Below are 21,746 nucleotides of genomic sequence, written 5' to 3' on the forward strand. Positions count from 1 at the left end.
TCACAAATAATTAATTCCATCACTAAGCTGGCGCATTTCCTTCAGTTGCAGTTGACACTACCAGCCGATCAAATATGAATTGTTGTCTTTCCTTTAGGACTCCGACCATGGCCGGAGGCTTGTTTTCGATTGACAAGGATTATTTTGAAGAAATTGGAACATATGATGCGGGGATGGATATTTGGGGTGGAGAGAACCTGGAGATGTCTTTTCGGGTAAGTAGTTCATCTTACTCTTAATACTTCGGTAAAAATTATATATTCAATAATAAATATGTGCAAAGAGCTTCTCAGCAGAATAACCTACTTTTAAAAACACAATAATCAAAATTTATATTGTCCAGCCACTCATTAACTATTGGTTCAGCACTTTGTGCACATTTATGACTAAGCTTTGAGAAGGATGATTTTCAAAGTACAATCAAATCAAAAAATATCAAATCAGCAATGGTAGCTTGTTGGAAAAAGTCCCAGTGATAAAATTTGCCACTAAAATAAGATACGTTCTAATCTCGTACGAACAAGGTTTTAGTGCAGGGTTTTTCAAAATGCAGATTGGGCATGGGAGGGTGTCAGGAGATCCGCGGAGCAATTGATCGTGCCATACCTGCAGTGGTCCCGATCGCGGGAGAAGCACCCAACTGCCACAACCAACTTTTATGTTGAAAATGACGGCCGCTGCCATCTTTTAAATGGAAATCAATGAGACTGTGTGGTGTCTTCCGGCCAGAAGCGGCAGCAAAGAGCAGGTCACACGCCCTGCATATAAACCTGACATCAAGCACCCTCCATGTACATGCTTTTCATGCCAAATCACGGAGCAGAGTTGCTTCCATTATCTAGCTGCTACCAAGAGGACTGTGAAGATGGGTCATTTTCTGAAAAGTAAGAGAAGGCCAGAGACTCAAATAGGCAGTTCATCTACTGGACAGGATCTCACAACAGAATCTGCTGGAGAGAGCTGCACAGGAGAGTCCGGGGCAGGACGGAACAGTGCTAGTGTTAGCTCTATACAGAGCTTCAGGGCCTTTGGTTATCAGCCTATAAAGAAGAAACTTACCTTCAGAACACCGGAGTATAGATGATTTCTTGAGATATGGTTTTGTCAATTGTGCCAATGCAAATAAGGATGCAAAGCCCATGTGTGTTATATGCAAGGAAATACTGGCAAATGAGAGGAAAGGTTTCAGATTTTGAAAGAGAAGTGGTGAGTGAAAAATTTGTTTTGAGGTTGAGACCCCAAAGCCCGTTATTAATTGAGAGCTGACTCCAAATTAAAAGACTATTCTGCTGCAGCTGATGTGTGATACCATATTACAAACATGCCAAAAGCCCATGAGGCTGCCAGCATTCTGGAGTAGCATCTCCCAGGAATATCGAGTGCTGAATAAAACACGCATTTTGTTTCTATTGCCCGTTACGGCGACCTACATACGAGGTTGGATTTTCTGTTTTCATAAAGATGAAGATGACACAAAGGAACCGGCTGAAGTCTGTACCAGATATGCACATTGGCCTATCCTCCTTTGAACATGATTCAGGGAGATTATGAGTCTCCCAAGTAAGCTCCCTTTTTGCATTAAAGATAAGCAAACGTGGCGTGTATCATGAAGGTCGGCCGGCGTGAGTCATGAAAGTCAGCTGGCGTGGGTCGCGCATGTCAGCCGGCATGGTCACAAAGGTCAGCCGGTTGACAAAAGTGGGTTCTGGGAATAAAGTTTGAAAAACACTGTTTTATTGTGTCCAATAGGTTTTCTTAAGTGTTTGTGGATTGGATTCTTCTCTATGGTCACTCTATATGGGAAAACAGAACATTATGATCTATCACCTCAAAACAGCCAATCCAGATTTGCACCAGAATTATTCAGCCAAATGATGTGCAGCTTCCTTTAACTCCTGCCAGGTGCTTAGCCTGCTCATTTAACTGGGGGAAAGTGCGCATGGCTCTCACTTCCAGGTCATTTTCCTCAACTTTAGCACCACAATATTGTCACCCTGATGTGGTGGTGTGAGCATCAGTAACATATCACTGAGTCCAATACTGCATTACTTTGCTGCAACTGCAAATTGGTGTGCAAATTGACTTGGGAATGAGTTCAAGTGGCAAATAAGTAAAAAGAGAAAACTATCAGCGGGATTCTCCCGAATCCCTGCGATGACTCGACGCTGGCGTTAAAAGTGGCGCAAACCAATCCGATGTTGGGCCGACCAGAAGTTGCGGAATCCTCCGCACTTCCGGGGGCTAGGCCGGCGCCGGAAAGGTTGGCGTGAGTTAGCGCACGCGCAAAACCGCCGGTGTGGTTCTACGTATGCGCAGACTGGCCGGCGTAATCTAGCACATGCGCAAGGGAGTGTCTTCTCCGCGCCGGCCATTGCGGAGCCCTACAGTGGCCGGCGCAGAAGGAAGGAGTGCGCCGAGGGCACAGGCCAGCCCGCTGATTGGTGGGCCCCGATTGCGGGCCAGGCCACCGTGGGGGCCATCCCCGGGGCCGGATCCCCCCGCGCCCCCCCTGAGGACCGCACCAGCCGGCCTACCAGCCAGGTCCTGCAGTTTGGGACCATGTCCAATCCACGCTGGTGGGACTGGCCAGAAACGGATGGCCGCTTGGCCCATCGGGGCCCAGAGAATTGCCAGGGGGGGCATTGGCATGGCCCCCTACCGGCGCAGCGAGATCCCCCACCCTCCCGAAAACCGGCGCCGGATAATACGGCGGCGGGGGGGGGTTTCACGCCGACCCCCGGGATTCTCCGACCCGGCAGAGGGGTTAGAGAATCCTGCCCATTGTGTCTTACATGGTATAATTCTGCTGCCACTAGATATCAACAAACGTTAGTTTGTGTGCTGGCTCTAACGTAATCATTATCCCAAAGTGCTTGATATGACTGGTTTTAGTTTGCTCATATAATTTCTGTTGTAAAAAAAAAGTGAAATGTAGTGTCGCCACAGTCCCAGAGGACCATAGACTACTTTCCCCTCAGGCAAGGGGAAAGGTTGAGAAGGTGGGGTCTTCATGAATAACTTCAGCCAGTACGGAAATTGAATCCACACTCTTGGTGTCGTTCTGCATCATGAACTAGCCATCCAGCTAACTGAGGTTTGACAAAGAGTCGTTCAGACTTGAAAGGTTAACTCCGTTTCCTCTCCACCGATGCTGTCAGAACTGCTGAGATTGCCCAGCATTTTCTGTTGTTTCAGATTCCAGCATCTGTAGTAATTTGCTTTCATCTTGAGCGTAATGGTGCTGTTGGGGAGGGAGTTCAAGGTTTTTGGCCCAGCAACACTGAAGAAATGACAATAATAATTTAATAATAATAACCTTTATTGTCACAAGTAGGCTTACATTATCACTGCAGTGAAGTTACTGTGAAAAGCCCCTAGCCGCCACATTCCGGCTCCTGTTCGGGTACACTGAAGGAGAATTGAGAATGTGTAATTAATCTTACAGCACGTCTTTTGGACTTGTGGGAGGAAACCGGAGCACCCAGAGAAAACCTATGCAGACACGAGGAGAACATGCAGACTCCGCATAGACAGTGACCCAAGCAGAAATTGAACCTGGGCGCTGGAGCTGTGAAGCAACATTGAATTTCTCAGTACTGTCCCCTGATAGTGCAGCACTTCCTTTTGACCTTTTGATTCTACTGTGATGTTTTAAGTAAGAAGTCTTACAACACCAGGTTAAAGTCCAACAGGTCCAGAAGCTTTCGCAAGTCGAGGAGGCACATCCAGAGTGGGAAGTCGGAACTTGGTAATTTGGTGCAGTGAGGTAATCAGGAAAGGTAAGTGGGAGAGAACCAGTGAGCAAGAGAAGACACAGCCAGAGTGGGGCACAACCAAGAGTGAGTTTGGGAATTTCAAGCTAGGTGGGAATTCGAAGCTGGGTGGGGAGGAGGTGCTTTCTAACCCTGGTAAGTGACTGGTAAGTAGTTTTTCTTTTCATCGTCTAATTTATTTATTTTTCTTTCATTTTTTGAAATTGTAGTTGTGTAAGTTTACCTAAGGTTTAAGACATGGCAGGAGATCCCAGACCCGTGTCATGCTCCTCGTGTGCGATGTGGGAGCTCAGGGACAAGTCCACTGTCCCTGGCTCATGAGTGCAAGAAGTGTGTTCAGTTGCAGCTCTTGTTAGACCACTTGAAGGCTCTGGAGCTGCGGATGGAGTCATTTTGGAGCATCCACGATGCTGAGGGCGTCGTGGATAGCACGATTAGCAAGTTGGTCACACCGCAGGTGAAAGTTACTGAGAGAGATAGAAAATGGGTGACTAAAAGACAGAGCAAGAATAGGAAGGCAGTGCAGGTGTCCCCTGCGGTCATCTCCCTGCAAAACAGATATACCGCTTTGGATACTGTTGAGGGAGATGGCTCACCAGGGGAAGGCAGCAGCAGCAAGGTTCATGGCACCGCGGCTGGCTCGGCTGCGCAGCAGGCCAGGAAGAAGAATGGCAGAGATGTAGTGATAGGGGTATCAATCGTAAGGGGAATAGACAGGCGGTTCTGCGGATGCAATCGAGACTCCAGGATGGGATGTTGCCTCCCTGGTGCAAGGGTCAAGAATGTCTCGGAACGGCTGCAGGACATTCTGGGGAGGGAGGGTGAACAGCCAGCTGTCGTGGTGCACATAGGCGCCAACGATATAGGTATAAAATGGGACGAGGTCCTACAAGCTGAATTCAGGGAATTAGGAGTTAAACTAAAAAGTAGGACCTCAAAGGTAGTAATCTCAGGATTGCTACCAGTGCCACGAGCTAGTCAGAGTAGGAATGTCAGGATAGATAGGATGAATGCGTGGCTCGAGAGATGGTGCAAGAGGGAGGGATTCAAATTCCTGGGGCACTGGAACCGGTTCTGGGGGAGGTGGGACCAGTACAAACCGGACAGTCTGCACCTGGGCAGGACTGAAACCGATGTCATGGAGGGGTGTTTGCAAGAGCTGTTGGGGAGGGTTTAAACTAATGTGGCAGGGGGATGGGAACCGATGCAGGAAGTTGGAAGGAAGTAAAACAGGGACAGAAGCAAAAGGAAGTAAGGGGGGAAAGTGTAAGGCAGAGAAGCCATAGTCAAAAATCAAAAAGGGCCACAGTACAAGGTACAGTGACTGAGGGGAGCTCAGTGAATAGGCCCAGTAATACTAAAAGGAATAAAACTGGAAGTAAAAACATTAATGGTAAGCAACGCAAATCATCGTGAATGACTATAATTTAGTGGCCTCTCTCCAGTTTCTCCGTTTGGACCTGTAAAGACTTAATTACCTGCAAACACTCGCATTCTAAGTATCTTCTTTCATCTTTAACTTTGTCTATATATATGTTTCTGGAACCCACCTCTTCATTCACCTGAAGGAAGGAGCTGTGCTCCAAAGGCTAGTGATTCAAAACAAACCATTTGGACTTTAACCTGGTGTTGGAAGACGTCTTACTGTGCCCACCCCAGGCCAACGCCGGCATCTCCACATCTTGATTTTTAATTAATTGTAGCATTTTAGATTTATTGGGAAAGAAAGATCCTCAGGATAGTTTTTTAAAATGTTTTTATTGGGTATTGTACATGATATAAATACAGATATATACACAGAAAAACAAAACACAAAGAAAGTAGGAACCATGTAACAGGAAAGGGAGTCTTTCTCCCCCTTTCTTCTATATTTTTTCTGTTTATAAAGCAACAAAACAGGGTGGAGAGGGCACCCGGGTGGTGCCCCTGATGCTTTTCACATTTCGCAGTGCAGTTGCTTCGGTCGAGGCCATTGGTTGTTGTGGTAGTTGTGGCCGTTGTCTTCCCCTGTGCTCTCCCACCCGTTTGTGTTCCGTTATCTTTCCCCTCTACTGGCGCCCTTCTATTTATATTTACCTTTATTATCACAAGTAGGCTTACATTGAAGTTGCAATGAAGTTACTGTGAAAATCCCCTAGTCGCCACATTCAGGCACCTGATCGGGTACACTGAGGGATAATTCAGAATGTCCAAATGATCTAACAAGCACGTCTTTCGGGACTTGTGGGAGGAAACCGGAGCACCCGGAAGAAACCCACGCAGACACGGGGAGAATGTGCAGTCTCTGCACAGACAGTGACCCAGCGGGGAATCAAACCTGGGACCCTGGTGCTGTGAAGCAACAGTGCTAAACACTGTGCTACCGTGCCGACTCTGATCCTCACATTAACTGTGTTAAATTTCTAAGAACGAAGTATTAACTGATGCAGTTTACTATATTTCATTTTGTGTGATATGGAATAAACTCTACTCAAGGAGAACGCTCCATTTTCCATCCTGTACCATTGTTTGATTCAGATCATGGGACTGTATGTGCTTTCTTTGCCAATGTGCACCATCACAGCACTTTGATTTTCTCAAGACGTTTCTGAACTTATTTGAACTCGTGCATTGTGTTCAAAGGGGCACAAACTTATTTTGCCACTAGTCTTTTGCTCATTTTATTCTTTTAAGTTGCATCTCGATGTCATGGTTTAAAGAGTCATGAACTAGAATAAAAAAAGTGCACAATATAAGTGGCTGCTTTTCCATTGAGGCATTGTGACCAATTTTATAATGCTGCGAGATCAAACATGTGACTTTCACAATAAACTGTTTAATTCACTGGGCTAAATTGCTGGCTTTGAAAGCAGACTAAGGCAAGACAGCAGCACGGTTCGATTCCTGTAACAGCCTCCCCGAACAGGCGCCGGAATGTGGCGACTAGAGGCTTTTCACAGTAACTTCATTTAAAGCCTACTCGTGACAATAAGCCATTTTCATTTTTTCAAACTGAGAATCCTCTCAGAATAATAAGGAATTGTATGGGAGATACAGGCTGCATTTAAACCTTGTGAAGACAAAGAGACTTGCAAGGCACCAATAAATGCTCCTTTCAGCTATCTAGATAGGGTGAGTGTGGGGTGATGTGGTGTGCAAGAGGAAGAGGGAAGAAACAGGAGGCAAGAGGATCCCAGATGAGATAGATCATAAGATACTGGGGTGGTAGAGAGGTAAATATATATTTTTTAATTTGTTGTGTATTCGAGATGTGGGCGTCGCTGGCTAGGCCAGCATTTATTGACCATCCCTGAGAGCATTTAAGAGTCAATGACATTACTGTGGATGGATCTGGAGTCACATGTAGGCCAGACCAGGTAAGGACACCATATTTCCTTTTCTAAAGGGCATTTGTGATGGGTTTTATGACAATTGACAATGGTATGGTTTAATTGTCAGCTTTATTCCAGATTTTTATTGGATTCAAATATCACCACCTGGGATTCAAACCCAGGTCTCCTGCTCATGACTCTCGGTGTCTGAATTACTAGTACAGCGGCAATACCACAACACCACTGCTTCCCTGAGGGCAAACATTCAGAGGAACACAGATAAAGTGGAGACAGAATAGGCAAAAACTGAGAGATATGAAAATAAGCAAAACAAAGAAAGATATGCATGAAAATTTTAAGAATCGCCCCTGATATGGTAGTACATTGAAGGAGGATGTATGATTTATTGTGCCTGTGCAAGATCTTTGGTAGAGCTTAACAATTATTTCCATTCCCTTGCTCATTCTCCATAACTCTATAAATGTTCCCTTCAAATGTTTATCCTGTCCTTTGAAAGTTATTGTTGAATTTGCTTCTGTCAACCATGCATTCCAAATCAAAATACGTTCCTGCCTAAAGAAATGATCCCTCATATTGAGTGTGATTGAATGGCCATGCTGTGCCGGAAAAGCAGCATGTCGCATCGCATCATGGTCAATAGAAGCCGGAAGACCCCGCTCGCGGGATTTGCCCGACTCACAACGCCTCGCGAGATGTAACATGATCTTGTGAGATACTGCGATGTGAAACCCGTCCATTGTGGGCGGGATCAGCTTTTGGCAAATCTGCATATTACAACGAGACAACTAGTCTCACTCTAATATGCCGTTTCCCGAGGCACCCGAGTCATTGGGGTCTATCATCTTTGCCTTGGAAACCTTGGCCGAGCGCTGTTCTGTTCTGGTCTCCACAAACGGGGACCAGACAGAACAGCATGTATGGGGTCTCCCAGTGTATTGGAGGACTGCAGGTACATGCCCTTTGGGCAGTGTGGTACCCTGGCACTGCTGGTGCCACCTGGAATCCCTGGCACTGCCAGCCTGGCTCCGTGGCAGTGATACCTGGGTGCTAGACTGGCACTGCCACGATGTCCAGGGGACGAGGTTGGCATTTTGTGCGGTAGCGATCGGGCTGGGGTACCCTGCGTTGGCATTGCGGCGGGTGTTGCTGGGGACCCCCTCATAGTGAGTTGGGAATCAGGGGTTGTGTCAGCGGCTCCAGAGAATTGACATCGATCTCTCACCACACTGAGCAGTTCTGGCGAGTGGAGCTCCTTGGTGCAGGACTATGTGGTCTCGGCTGCATGTTCCCTGCTGAGGCCCCCATCTAACCCGAGTGATGTTTCATAACATTATGTTTTTCAGCACTCATAAAACCGGGAAACACACTGGTAAACACGCTCACAATGGGACTTTGTTCTCATTTAGTTAAGCCCATTGACTCGGATAATTTTGTCAATCAAATTAAGTCTGAATCCTCCAGAGGACATCAACCACCCTTATAGGAAACTGTTTTTCCTTGTTTAATGTATCAAAACCCTTCAAGGTTTTGAATATTTCTATTAAACCTCCCCTCAACCGTCTCTGCTCGAAGAAGAATAACTTCTGCTTCTGCATGTTAATAGAGTCCCACGTCCCTGATACCATTCTAGTAGATCTCCTCTGCATCCTTGCTGAGGCCTCAGTGTCATTTCTAATGTGTGGTGCCCAGAATTCAACATGATATTCCAGCTAAGGACTAACCAGTATGTTATGAAGGTTATGGGAAGTGGCGGTGGATGGTGTTCAACTTTATAAAATATATAGACATTGTTGGAAGAAAGCCTGATGGTTCAAAATATATAATTTTATTGAAGTACTTGTGTCTTAATTTCATTTCAGAGAGCTTTAAATACTTTTCAGGGTCTGAAATTTAATGAGCATATATACCATTTATTTATTGCAAAATTCTGCCAACCAATACAACTGTTATTTTGATTCCTTCGAAGTGATATTTATGTATTAGTTTTCACAATTTCAACAATGGGATTCAAACTTTAGAGAGTCCTTCATACCATTTTGCCTCAATATTCCTTTAAAGACCTCTGACCTTTGTAGTGTTGGTCTGCTTATCTTTAAAGATTGTTGGGCGGAACCCGGGTCTTACAGCGTTAAAGACCTGGGTTCGATCCCAGCCCGGGTCATTATCCACGTTGACTTTGCACATTCTCCCCGTGTCTGCTTGGGTCCTACCCCCATAACCCAAAAATGTGCAGGGTAGGTGGATTATCCATGCTAAATTGCCCCTCAATTGGGAAAATAAAGAATTGGGTACTTTAAATTTAATTTTTTTTTAATCTTTAAAGGTTGTTTCCAGATGCTTTTTATGGTTACCAATTTAGTGAATTCCTGCAGTTCACAATGAGCTTGAAAGAATAAAATTATATTCAGCATATATTATTAGGTGATAGAAAAACATGATACAGAATACAGTTTGAAATCGTAGGTCTCTACCATAAGCATTTTCTGCAGGGCTTCAAATCAGGAATTTTCCTTTACTGTCCAATATGTAGTTCTGGGAGCGGTTAGTCCTGACCTTGTTTTGTCTGCTGGATTCTGAATTGAAATAAAGTATGTATCCGCATGTCCTTTGATCTCAATTTTCCATGAGGTAGATTCAAGTTAGATGAGACTAGCTTTAAATCAGGACGCTATTTTTCATTTAATATGAGCATGGTTATAGTGAATTAAACTAATTCAGTCGTACTCCACAGATAAAATCATAAATTATACAACACTGTCCCAGTTAGTAGAAGAAATTAAACTTTTATGACCAGTACTTACTGTGTTGTTCCTCATGTCTTAATAAAGCTCGTAGTCTCAAAGTTGGAGAAGATGCTTTATTGTGAATTTGTTCTCTCTTCAGAGCTTAACTTACGGCTACCTTAAATGCTGCCTGCCTATGTCTGTGTCCTGCTACGAGTTTTGCCTTCCGTGAAGTGTGTCGTCACTTCCTGTCCCTGTGTATATATAGCTCTCCCGTGCTCCCTCTAGTGCTTGCTCAGTTGTATTGCATCTACTCAGATCTACAATCACCACATCCCCCCTTTTTTCTTTACATATTTTCTGTACACCGTTAAAGAAAATTGTACAAAACAGTTACTTATGATATGTGTATCTATACAAGTGATGGTGCTATTGCATATTTTACAAAGCCAATTTATATTTATGAGTCCACTCTTAATAAAAACATTTATGAGTCCAAACTTGATGAATTTGTTCACTGAGTTTTTCTTTTGTTATTGTTGACGTGGTGAATGTTGTCGGTGTTCTTGTCATTTTAAGTAACCAATGCGTCATCCCGAGGTGTTTGCATGGTCGAACCACTGATGTTGACTGACATGGACTTTTTCTGTGCTTGTGATATCGATTTAGTATGTCATCTGCCTTAAAAGCTGGTGTGCTTGCTTGTTCTGGAGCAGATGTGAGTTTGTGTGATTCGTTGTCATCCCATGGCATGTTTGTAGTCTTGTCATTGTTTTGCAGTGTGCTGTGGCATTGTCCTTCATGTGCAGAATTGTACCATTTTGTATAAGTCGTTGTTTCATTGCTTTGTTTCTGTCATTCCTGTCTTTGTTGTTTTCGTTGCCGTTCTTGTTGCTGTTTTGTCGTTTCTGTCTTTGTTGTTGTCGCTATCTTTGTTATGCTTCTTGTTGGTTTTGTTGTTCTTCTTGTAGTTTTTGTCGTTGTGCTTGTAGTTTTTGTTGGTGCTGTTGTTCTTGTTTCTGCAGTGCTTCTTGCGATTTTTGTTGTTCTTATCGCGCTTCATGTTGCTTTTGTTCTTGCTGTTGTTGTTCTCGTTTCTGCAGTGCTTCTTGTCGCTTTTGTTTTTCTTGTTATGCTCAATGAGTGTCCCGTTTGGATAATTTGAGTAATTGTCACCGTTATTGGTGCGAGTGTCCTTTGTGGAATCTGTTACCTTGAATGTTTCGTCTCGAGAGTGGTGAGACTGATCTGATGTTGCATTGATGCTGGTGACATCAGTCATTTGTGGTGGATTTGATTCGTCGTCTTTGCTTTCTTGGTGCTCCTCTTCTGGAGTCACATTCTTCGCGATTTCATTTGACGCGGTCTCTCTGGACTCTTGGTGCTCCTCTTCCGGAGTCAAAATCTTCATGATTTCTGTTGATGTGGTCTCACTGGACTCTTGTTGCTCCTCTTCTGGAGTCAAAATCTGCATGGTTTCTATTGGCGTGGTCTCACTGGACTCTTGGTGCTCCTCTCCTGGAGTCAAAATCTGCATGGTTTCTATTGGCGTGGTCTCTCTGGACTCTTGGGTGGCCCTACTCTGTGCTTCTGTACAGACAAGCTGAGAACTGTCAGTCTCACTGTGATCCTGCACCTCCTGTATGTCGAGTGTGATCACCTTGTCACTGTTTTTGCATGCAGTGGGTAGATGTACATTGTCTTCTTCTTGATTATTTGAGCTTGGTAGACTGTCATAGTCTGCTTGAGGTTGCTCAGATATGGTGGGTTGACCTTCATGGTCTTGTTCATGCATGGTGTTCGCCAGGGAGTGTTTGCTTGCTTCCCTTTTGGAGTCTTTCATCACTCTCACTGTGGAGCCTGTCATCGCTCTCTCTGTGGAGTCTTTCTGTGTTCTCTGTGTGGCGTCGTCTTCGTCTTGGGTATTGCTGTCATCCAATGTATCGACGATCTGCCATGGCACCATGGTATTGGATTCATCTACCACAAGTAGATTCGTGTTGACCTTTGCGACCGTGTCGCTGATGCTGTAATCAACATATCCGAATAACTCAGCCATGTCTGAGTAGTATTCTTCGAAAACCAAATCATCTTGGTTGGATTCATCTACCATGAGTAGATTCGTGTTAAGCTTTGCGGCCGTGTCGCTGATGCTGTGATCAGCATATCCAAATAACTCAGCCATGTCTGAGTAGTATTCTTCGAAAAACAAATCATCTTTTTTTTGTTTCGGATTTATTTTTGTTCTCTTCACTTTGGGTGGTGCAGACTGCTTTTTCCAGGGTGTTGTGCGAGTTGTTTTCAACTGCTGGTTTAAGTTCAGGCATTTTTTTGTCCTCTGAGGCAAGAAAGTTTGGTTTTAACCGCTTTAAGTATCTTGTTTTCAATTATTGGGCATTTCCCTTTTAAGTAGGCATGGTCCAGATGCTCAGACGTAATGACGCTCGTGACATCATGCGTAGGAATGAATTGCGCATGCGCAAATCGGCCTTCCATTACTGTGCGGTTTTGTGTCCACTGCGCATGCGCATAACGATTGGCGACAAAAACGTTTTGAGACTGTGCATGCGCGGCTTGCACATGCGCATGATGATCAGCAACACAAACTTTTTTAAACTGCGCATGCGCGACTGGCGCATGCGCAAAACGATAAACGGGTGATTGTAACTGTGCATGCGCGGCTTCTGTTTCCTGCGCATGCGCAGACGCAGATTTTAGTTCTTTGTGCCCCAGAGACTGTAAAATGTGCTCTGACGCCATTTTATCACGGATTTCAGCATTTTTTATTTCTGAAAGTTGTAAGTTACCTTTTCCTTTCGATCTGGACTGGATTTCAGCGTTTTGGCTTTGTGGAAAATTCAAGTTATTTCTTCTTTTTGATCTGTACTTTTCACTCGCGATTTCTTGACTGAAGCCTTTCTGTTTGTAGAGTTTTGCATCACTCAGTCTCTGTGCAGTTTGCCCTCTGAGCATACCGTGCTGTTCAAATTCCTTACAGTACTCTTCAAATTTGTTTAGTATTGTTTGTAAGTTGTTGCTCTCTTCATCTTTTGAGTATTTAAATCCATTATAAACTTTCCTAGCTTCATGTCCTGCAATGAGCATTGCTATTTTAATTTTGTCTGAGGCTGCTGCTACATCATTAGCTATGATATATAAATCGAACATTTGTTTAAACATTTTCCAGACATTTGTTACATTGCCAGTCGTGTCCAGCTGAGGTGGGGTTCCATGCCACATCCTCGAATAAGTGATGTCTTCCCAAGTCCAATGTCCAGTAGGAGATTTCCATGCCATTTTGTTCTTTCTTTGTCTGCAGCTGAGTTGTCCTGTAGTAAGCGCCTGAAGCCAATCCTGGTACCATGTGTTGTTCCTCGTGTCTTAATAAAGCTCATAGTCTCAAAGTTGGAGAAGATGCTTTATTGTGAATTTGTTCTCTCTTCAGAGCTTAACTTACGGCTACCTCAAATGCTGCCTGCTTGTGTCTGTGTCCTGCTACGAGTTCTGCCTTCCGTGAAGTGTGTCGTCACTTCCTGTTCCTGTGTATATATAGCTGTCCCGTGCTCCCTCTAGTGCTTGCTCAGTTGTATTGCATCTACTCAGATCTACAATCATCACACTTACTATAAGCAAATTAGCATGAAACTTGAGAGACTCCTCTCTCTTTCCAAAATTCTTACCCGTTCAGATAGACTGACCATCTAGCTGAAAAGGAAGCCAAATCCTGTCCCCTAGCTCCTCCTTTCTGTGTCCAAGCATTGACCAGTATAGTGCCAATCAAATTGGTCTCTGCCCTCCTAATTAAGGGTTCTCTGGAAGCTGCCCTCTGCATGCTCAAGTGATAATAGTTGTGAATATCTACCAGAATATTTAAACAAGTCTTGGTTTGTTCATGTTCTTCAACTGATCCAATGTGTCTTCAAGAGCTGCATTCTGAAAACAACTTCACAATAGAATTTCAATATAAATTAAACTGAGAACCTCCCAAAGGAAAATAATCAACAATTCCCATATTTTACAGATACTCGTGCATTGATCACCACCCATTTGTCAAGAACAGGATGGAAGGTGTTTGTAGTGATCTAACCTTCTCATTTGTGCCACTATTTTCATTCATTTTTTCAAGAGGATTGTGAGCGGCTGATTATAGTGTTCTGTCACTGACTCTATTACAATGAGATTTTGCGAGTTATATAATGTGCCAACAACACCAGGGAAAATGTTGCCAAATGGATTAAATTTAATGACAAGTGTTGTAAAAATCTGAAGATGGAGGCTGATCCAACTGGGAGAAATGTAGCCTGGAATCTTGTGCTGTCACCAACAGCGGGTTTGTTGGCGGGGAGATCACTTAATGAGGCAGGAGGGCGGCGGGCAGGGACTCCACCTTGATTATGTCCTTGTTGGGAAGTCCCTGGAAGAGCCTTCCTGCCCCATCACCAATTGAACATAGAACATAGAACGATACAGCGCAGTACAGGCCCTTCGGCCCTCGATGTTGCACCGACATGGAAAAAAACTAAAGGCCATCTAACCTACACTATGCCCTTACCATCCATATGCTTATCCAATAAACTTTTAAATGCCCTCAATGTTGGCGAGTTCACTACTGTTGCAGGTAAGGCATTCCACGGCCTCACCACTCTTTGCGTAAAAAACCCACCTCTGACCTCTGTCCTATATCTATTACCCCTCAATTTAAGGCTATGTCCCCTCATGCTAGCCACCTCCATCCGCGGGAGAAGGCTCTCGCTGTCCACCCTATCTAACCCTCTGATCATTTTGTATGCCTCTATTAAGTCACCTCTTAACCTTCTTCTCTCTAACGAAAACAACCTCAAGTCCATCAGCCTTTCCTCATAAGATTTTCCCTCCATACCAGGCAACATCCTGGTAAATCTCCTCTGCACCCGTTCCAAAGCTTCCACATCCTTCCTATAATGAGGCGACCAGAACTGTACGCAATACTCCAAATGCGGCCGTACTAGAGTTTTGTACAACTGCAACATGACCTCATGGCTCCGGAACACAATCCCTCTACCAATAAAGGCCAGCACACCATAGGCCTTCTTCACAACCCTATCAACTTGGGTGGCAACTTTCAGGGATCTATGTACATGGACACCAAGATCCCTCTGCTCATCCACACTACCAAGAATTTTTCCATTAGCCAAATATTCCGCATTCCTGTTATTCTTTCCAAAGTGAATCACCTCACACTTCTCCACATTAAACTCCATTTGCCACCTCACAGCTCAGCTCTGCAGCTTATCTATGTCCCTCTGTAACCTGCAACATCCTTCCGCACTGTCTACAACTCCACCGACTTTAGTGTCGTCTGCAAATTTACTCACCCATCCTTCTGTGCCCTCCTCTAGGTCATTTATAAAAATGACAAACAGCAACGGCCCCAGAACAGATCCTTGTGGTACGCCACTCGTAACTGAACTCCATTCTGAACATTTCCCATCAACTACCACTCTCTGTCTTCTTTCAACTAGCCAATTTCTGATCCACATCTCTAAATCACCCTCAATCCCCAGCCTTCGTATTTTCTGCAATAGCCGACCATGGGGAACCTTATCAAACGCTTTACTGAAATCCATATACACCACATCAACTGCTCTACCCTCGTCTACCTGTTCAGTCACCTTCTCAAAGAACTCGATAAGGTTTGTGAGGCATGACCTACCCTTCACAAAACCATGCTGACTATCCCTAATCATATTATTCCTATCTAGATGATTATAAATCGTATCTTTTATAATCCTCTCCAAGACTTTACCCCCACAGACATTAGGCTCACCGGCCTATAGTTACCGGGGTTATCTCTACTCCCCTTCTTGAACAAAGGGACCACATTTGCTATCCTCCAGTCCTCTGGCACTATTCCTGTAGACAATGATGACCTAAAAATCAAAGCCAAAGGCTCAGCAATCTCTTCCCTGGCTTCCCAGAGAATCCTAGGATAAATCCTATCAGGCCCCGGGGGCTTATCTATTTTCACCTTGTCCAGAATTGCCAACACTTCTTCCCTACGCACCTCGAAGCCATCTATTCTAATAGCCTGGGTCTCAGCATTCTCCTCCACAATATTATCTTTTTCTTGAGTGAATACTGACGAAAAGTATTCATTTAGTATCTCACTTATCTCCTCAGCCTCCACACACAACTTCCCACCACTGTCCTTGACTGGCCCTACCTTTACCCTAGTCATTCTTTTATTCCTGACATACCTATAGAAAGCTTTTGGGTTTTCCTTGATCCTACCTGCCAAAGACTTCTCATGCCCCCTCCTTGCTCATCTTAGCTCTCTCTTTAGATCCTTCCTCGCTTCCTTGTAACTATCAAGCGCCCCAACTGAAACTTCATGCCTCATCTTCACATAGGCCTCCTTCTTCCTCTTAACAAGAGATTCCACTTCTTTGGTAAACCACGGTTCCCTCGCTCGACCCCTTCCTCCCTGCCTGACTGGTACGTACTTATCAAGAACATGCAATAGCTGTTCCTTGAACAAGCTCCACATATCCAGTGTGCCCAACCCTTGCAGCCTACTTCTCCAGCCTACACATCCTAAGTCATGTCTAATGGCATCATAATTGCCCTTCCCCCAGCTATAATTCTTGCCCTGCGGGGTATACTTATCCCTTTCCATCACTAACGTAAAGGTCACCGAATTGTGGTCACTGTTTCCAAAGTGCTCACCTACCTCCAGATCTAACACCTGGCCTGGTTCATTACCCAAAACCAAATCCAATGTGGCCTCGCCTCTTGTTGGCCTGTCAACATATTGTGTCAGGAAACCCTCCTGCACACATTGTACAAAGAACGACCCATCTAATGTACTCGAACTATATCTTTTCCAGTCAATATTTGGAAAGTTAAAGTCTCCCATAACAACTACCCTGTTACTTTCGCTCTTTTCCAGAATCATCTTCGCCATCCTTTCCTCTCCATCCCTAGAACTATTAGGTGGCCTATAGAAAACTCCCAACAGGGTGACCTCTCCTTTCCTGTTTCTAACCTCAGCCCATACTACCTCGGAAGAAGAGTCCCCACCTAGCATCCTTTCCGCCACCGTAATACTGTCCTTGACTAGCAGCGCCACACCTCCCCCTCTTTTGCCCCCTTCTCTGAGCTTACTAAAACACCTAAACCCCGGAACCTGCAACAACCATTCCTGTCCCTGCTCTATCCATGTCTCTGAAATGGCCACAACATCGAAGTCCCAGGTACCAACCCATGCTGCCAGTTCCCCTACCTTATTTTGTATACTCCTGACATTGAAGTAGACACACTTCAAACCACCTACCTGAACACTGGCACCCTCCTGCGAAGTCAAATCTGTGCTCCTGACCTCTATACTCTCAATCTCCCGTACCCCAAAACTACAATCCAGGTTCCCATGCCCCTGCTGAATTAGTTTAAACCCCCCCAAAGAGCACTAACAAATCTCCCCCCCAGGATATTGGTGCCCCTCAGGTTCAGATGTAGACCATCCTATCTATAGAGGTCCCACCTTCCCCAGAAAGAGCCCCAGTTATCCAGAAATCTGAATCCCTCCCGCCTGCACCATCCCTGTAGCCACGTGTTTAATTGCTCTCTCTCCCTATTCCTCATCTCACTATCACGTGGCATGGGAAACAACCCAGAGATAACAACTCTGTTTGTTCTCACTCTGAGCTTCCATCCTAGCTCCCTAAAGGCCTGCCTGACATCCTTGTCCCCTTTCCTACCTATGTCGTTAGTGCCAATGTGGACTACGACTTGGGGCTGCTCCCCCTCCCCCTTAAGGACCCGGAAAACACGATCCGAGACATCACGTACCCTTGCACCTGGGAGGCAACATACCAAACGTGAGTCTCTCTCGCTCCCACAAAATCTCCTATCTGTGTCCCTGACTATTGAGTCCCTAATTACTAATGTTCTACTCCTTTCCCCCCTTCCCTTCTGAGCAACAGGGACAGACTCCGTGCCAGAGGCCCTTAAATGGGAATTAATAACCGTCTACAGGACTCTCCTGCCACCTGTTGCCTCGAGAAGATTCACTTGTAGTTTGGGGAACAGGTCTTGTAATTTCAGGGGGCCCAGGATGATATATTGGACATGATTATTCCTGCGTCACCTTGAAGAGCACTTCTGCTCCTTGCTCAGTAAAAATAATTTTACCACCTAATTTTTCAGTCCTTTTACTGTACCACCAGGTTTTGTACTGAGCCAAGTTTCCATGGTGAAAACTCTGCTCAGTAGGAAATGGCATTGGGCTCCATTGTATGTCATTATAACCTGATTTGCATATATTAATTCAATTCCTGCTTGATTCAGGTAGGATTAATTTCACAATAGAAGCTAGCAGGAAATATAGCATCAGAGCGGGAACGGGCTGTGCTATTTCAGCTTTGGTTGGAAGACAAAATAACAGTAAAATATTTTGGCTTTTGATACTTAATGTCTAATTATTTGGAGCGCTGTCAACTAAAGATTTTTTTGAGCTTCTAGTTTTTGTGCTTGACGCTGTGCAGTGGGTTGCACTAAGCGAACTAGCTATTTATACTTGAGCTCCTTCCCTCCCCCACAGTCCATAGCAAAGCACAAACATTTCTTGAACACAACATTTCTGCAGCATGGTGAGAGGAATATGTCATATGACAATCTCTCATCACAGACTTCCAATTTGAATAAATAAGCTCATAACTGGGCAGACAGAATACATACCCAAAGTCATTTCCAGCAGACAATTCCATACGTATTGTTGGGTGAAAGCAACCACCAAGAACTCCTAACTGATTATCTTCCCCCTGCCTGCCCAGGTCAGGGGAAAATTCCTGGTTCCAGGAAATCATTCAAGAATCACCGAAGCAAAATACAGAGTTTGTTAGAAAAGGGGATTCAGTTTCTACAAAAAAATGTTTGAATATTTGAAGAAAAAATCTACTTTGTCTTTTCCCAGATATGGCAGTGTGGTGGATCCTTGGAAATTATTACTTGCTCTCATGTTGGTCATGTGTTCCGGAAGGCAACCCCGTACACATTCCCTGGTGGTACTGGACATATCATTAACAAGAACAATAGACGCCTGGCAGAAGTCTGGATGGATGACTTCAAGGACTTCTTCTATATTATATCACCAGGTACACATACACTCTGGGGAAATAGTTTGTTTTGATCTGACCTTTATTAACTGCGTTACAGTACAGAGTGATGAGGGTTTATTTCATGCTCCACTTCTAAAGATTTACACCCCATTCGTATTGGGTAAATGAGTTTGCATCCTTTCCATTGCTATTAAATTGCTTGTTGGCAGAAGCTGTTGAAGATTCATTGGTGAAGGTTATTAGTATAGAATGTTTGTCATAATTCTTCTGGCTTTAAAAAAAAGTAGCCCACTGAGTTGAGAACCGTTTTCCAGACTGTTTGTTGTTCTTATGTCAAAAAATTAGATTTTCCTTTATATCTGTCGCCAACAGTAAATGTGTGCAGTTTTGTCCAATATGTAATGATACAGGGCAAGCTACACCTGAAGCAACTTAGTTGGCTGTTCTAATTATTAGATTAATAACCAAATCATAGCATTCTTCAATTATTAATGAATGCATTATGATAGTACTGTATTTACATTGCTGGAGTAGCAATCTAGATAACGTGAGTTCAAATCCCAGCATGGATTTGGAGAATTAAAAATAAATCTGAAAAGAAAAAAAAGATGGTTTCAATAAATTGACCAGACAGCTACGAGATTGTAGTTAAAATAAATTGGTTCAGTGATGCCTTTGAGGGAAAGAAATCTTCCGTCCTTGCCTGCTCTGGCCATGCGTACTCCAATTCCACACCAATGTAATTTACATTTAACTGCCCTCTGAAATTGCCTAGAAAGCCATTCAGTTGCATAGAATCTGCATACCACATGCTCTGCAACAGTTCAGGAAGAGGACCTACCACCATTGTCTCAGGCCATCCAGGATGGTCAATAAACGCTGGCCTTGCCCACAATGTCCTCATCCCCAAAATAAATTTTGGCAAGGTGATTGACCTTTTTGTATCATTCTTATATATTTTGTCCAGTAAGAAGTCTTACAACACCAGGTTAAAGTCCAACCGGTTTGTTTCCTAAGGAGCAGTGCTCCGAAAGCTCGTGTTTGAAACAAACCTGTTGGACTTTAACCTGGTGTTGAAAGACTTCTTACTGTGCTCACCGCGCAGTCCAACGCCGGCATCTCCACATCATATATTTTGTAACAACAGTAATGCAGGCAATGTGAATTAAACAGAAATATAATATTTGTGAGATAGAAACCACAGTTCATCAATTTTGCCAAATCGTAATAAAAAATCAATAATTCTGTTATTCATTAGGTTTAGATTTCCTCATTATTTACTAATATTTCAACAATTTAGCATAAGCTAAAGAAAAACAGGCAAGCTTGCTGTTCATATTAGTGCCACAACTGATTTTTTGCAACATAAATCCAATAGTAGCTAAAACAGAAACAAGGCACCTTTGCAATCCTCACACTTCTCTGCTATCTAATGAGCTACTTTATTGCATAAATGATAAATTCAGGTGTGGAATGCACAAATTTAGATTAATAGCTCAGTGGGAAATGCATGAAGCCAATTTAGCTGAATGTGGCACCAAAATCCTTGCAGATTGTATAATGGAGAAATGGGGCTACTTCTTTAATCAGAACAGAACAGCTCAAGAGAGCAAAAATAGGAGAGCACCTCAGCATTGCTGATAGAAACATCCCAAAGCCCAGTGGGCACAATGAATTATTTTGAAATACGATAATTGTTGTTATCTAGGTGAACACAGTAGTAATTTTGCCCCCATCACAGTCCCACAAATAGCAATACGATGAATGGACAGTTACTCAATTATTTTGGCAATATTGGTTGACATTGGAAAAACTCCCTTCATTTTCTGAATAGTGCTGTGGGAACTTTGTCAACCATCTGAACAACTCAAACAGACAAGTGGGACCTCAGTTTTAAATTCCACCTGGGAAGGATGGTGTGCTGACGTAAATTCATTTTCAAATATGATTTCATTTTGTGTTGTAAAACAGCTAGAAAAAAACATGATAGTTATATTTCCTTATCAAATTACAAAACAAAATCTGGAGCCTGGTACTTGTCAGACTACTAATTTTAAACTGTAGGTGTCTGAAAATGCTGCAAGAATTGTATTTTCTGTCTTTCGAAGGTGACAGGAAACATGATGGTACATTTTGATAAAATAAATCGATAGCCCATGAAAACTGGCACCAAGTCAAAATAATGCATGTAGTTTGCATGCTGCCAGCTAATTTAAATTATAGCAGCTGTGCTTCTCAGCATGGACCCAAGTTCCTGGGTAGCTAGCACCATTTCAGTTTAACCTGCACTACTACAAGCAGCTTGAACTTCTGAAAGGGGAGGTGCTTTTTGGCTGCAGCAGTTACTGGAAGTTGTTGTGGACAAGTGTCTACCAACAGGAAGAGTGAAAATGGCACAGCGCGGCAGAGAGACGGCTTCCAGATTTTCTGATGCAGCATTCGAAGCCCTGGTGAAGGGGATGAACAGGAGATCCTGAATTCACAGGGGGGTCAGGCCGGCTCTCCACATAAGCACTCAGAAAATAAATAGAAGCAGAGAGCCATGGAGACCAATGCGAACACTGTCATCCCAAATACCTCGATGTTGTGCCACAAGAGTTTTAATGACACCACTAGTGGACAAGGTAAGTAAATTTATCTTCAAATGGCATATCCTTGCAACTGAACTACTAGACTCATGGATGGCTCAATTCACCATTTTCCCTTCACTCAACTGTCAATATTATCTATCAAGCAAGACTTGCACCTCACAAAGGCTCATCTCACCCTCACCAGTTAACTCTGCTGAAAGTCTGATACCCACACTTCTCAGCTTGCACACAT

General features: G+C 43.8%; 1 protein-coding gene across 6 annotated transcripts in view; it reads left to right on the top strand.

The window, feature by feature from the left end:
• galnt13 (UDP-N-acetyl-alpha-D-galactosamine:polypeptide N-acetylgalactosaminyltransferase 13) overlaps window positions 1–21,746 on the top strand; it is a 704,750-nt gene that overhangs the window by 536,022 nt on the left and 146,982 nt on the right. For all 6 annotated transcript variants that reach the window (XM_038789559.1, XM_038789560.1, XM_038789557.1 and 3 more), the window contains 2 exons: window positions 98–215; window positions 18,779–18,959. In XM_038789559.1, coding sequence (XP_038645487.1) covers window positions 98–215; window positions 18,779–18,959 — 299 coding nt within the window. The remainder of the gene's footprint in view (window positions 1–97; window positions 216–18,778; window positions 18,960–21,746) is intronic.

Source organism: Scyliorhinus canicula, chromosome 2, assembly GCF_902713615.1.
Source record: "Scyliorhinus canicula chromosome 2, sScyCan1.1, whole genome shotgun sequence".
Lineage (NCBI taxonomy): Eukaryota > Metazoa > Chordata > Chondrichthyes > Carcharhiniformes > Scyliorhinidae > Scyliorhinus > Scyliorhinus canicula.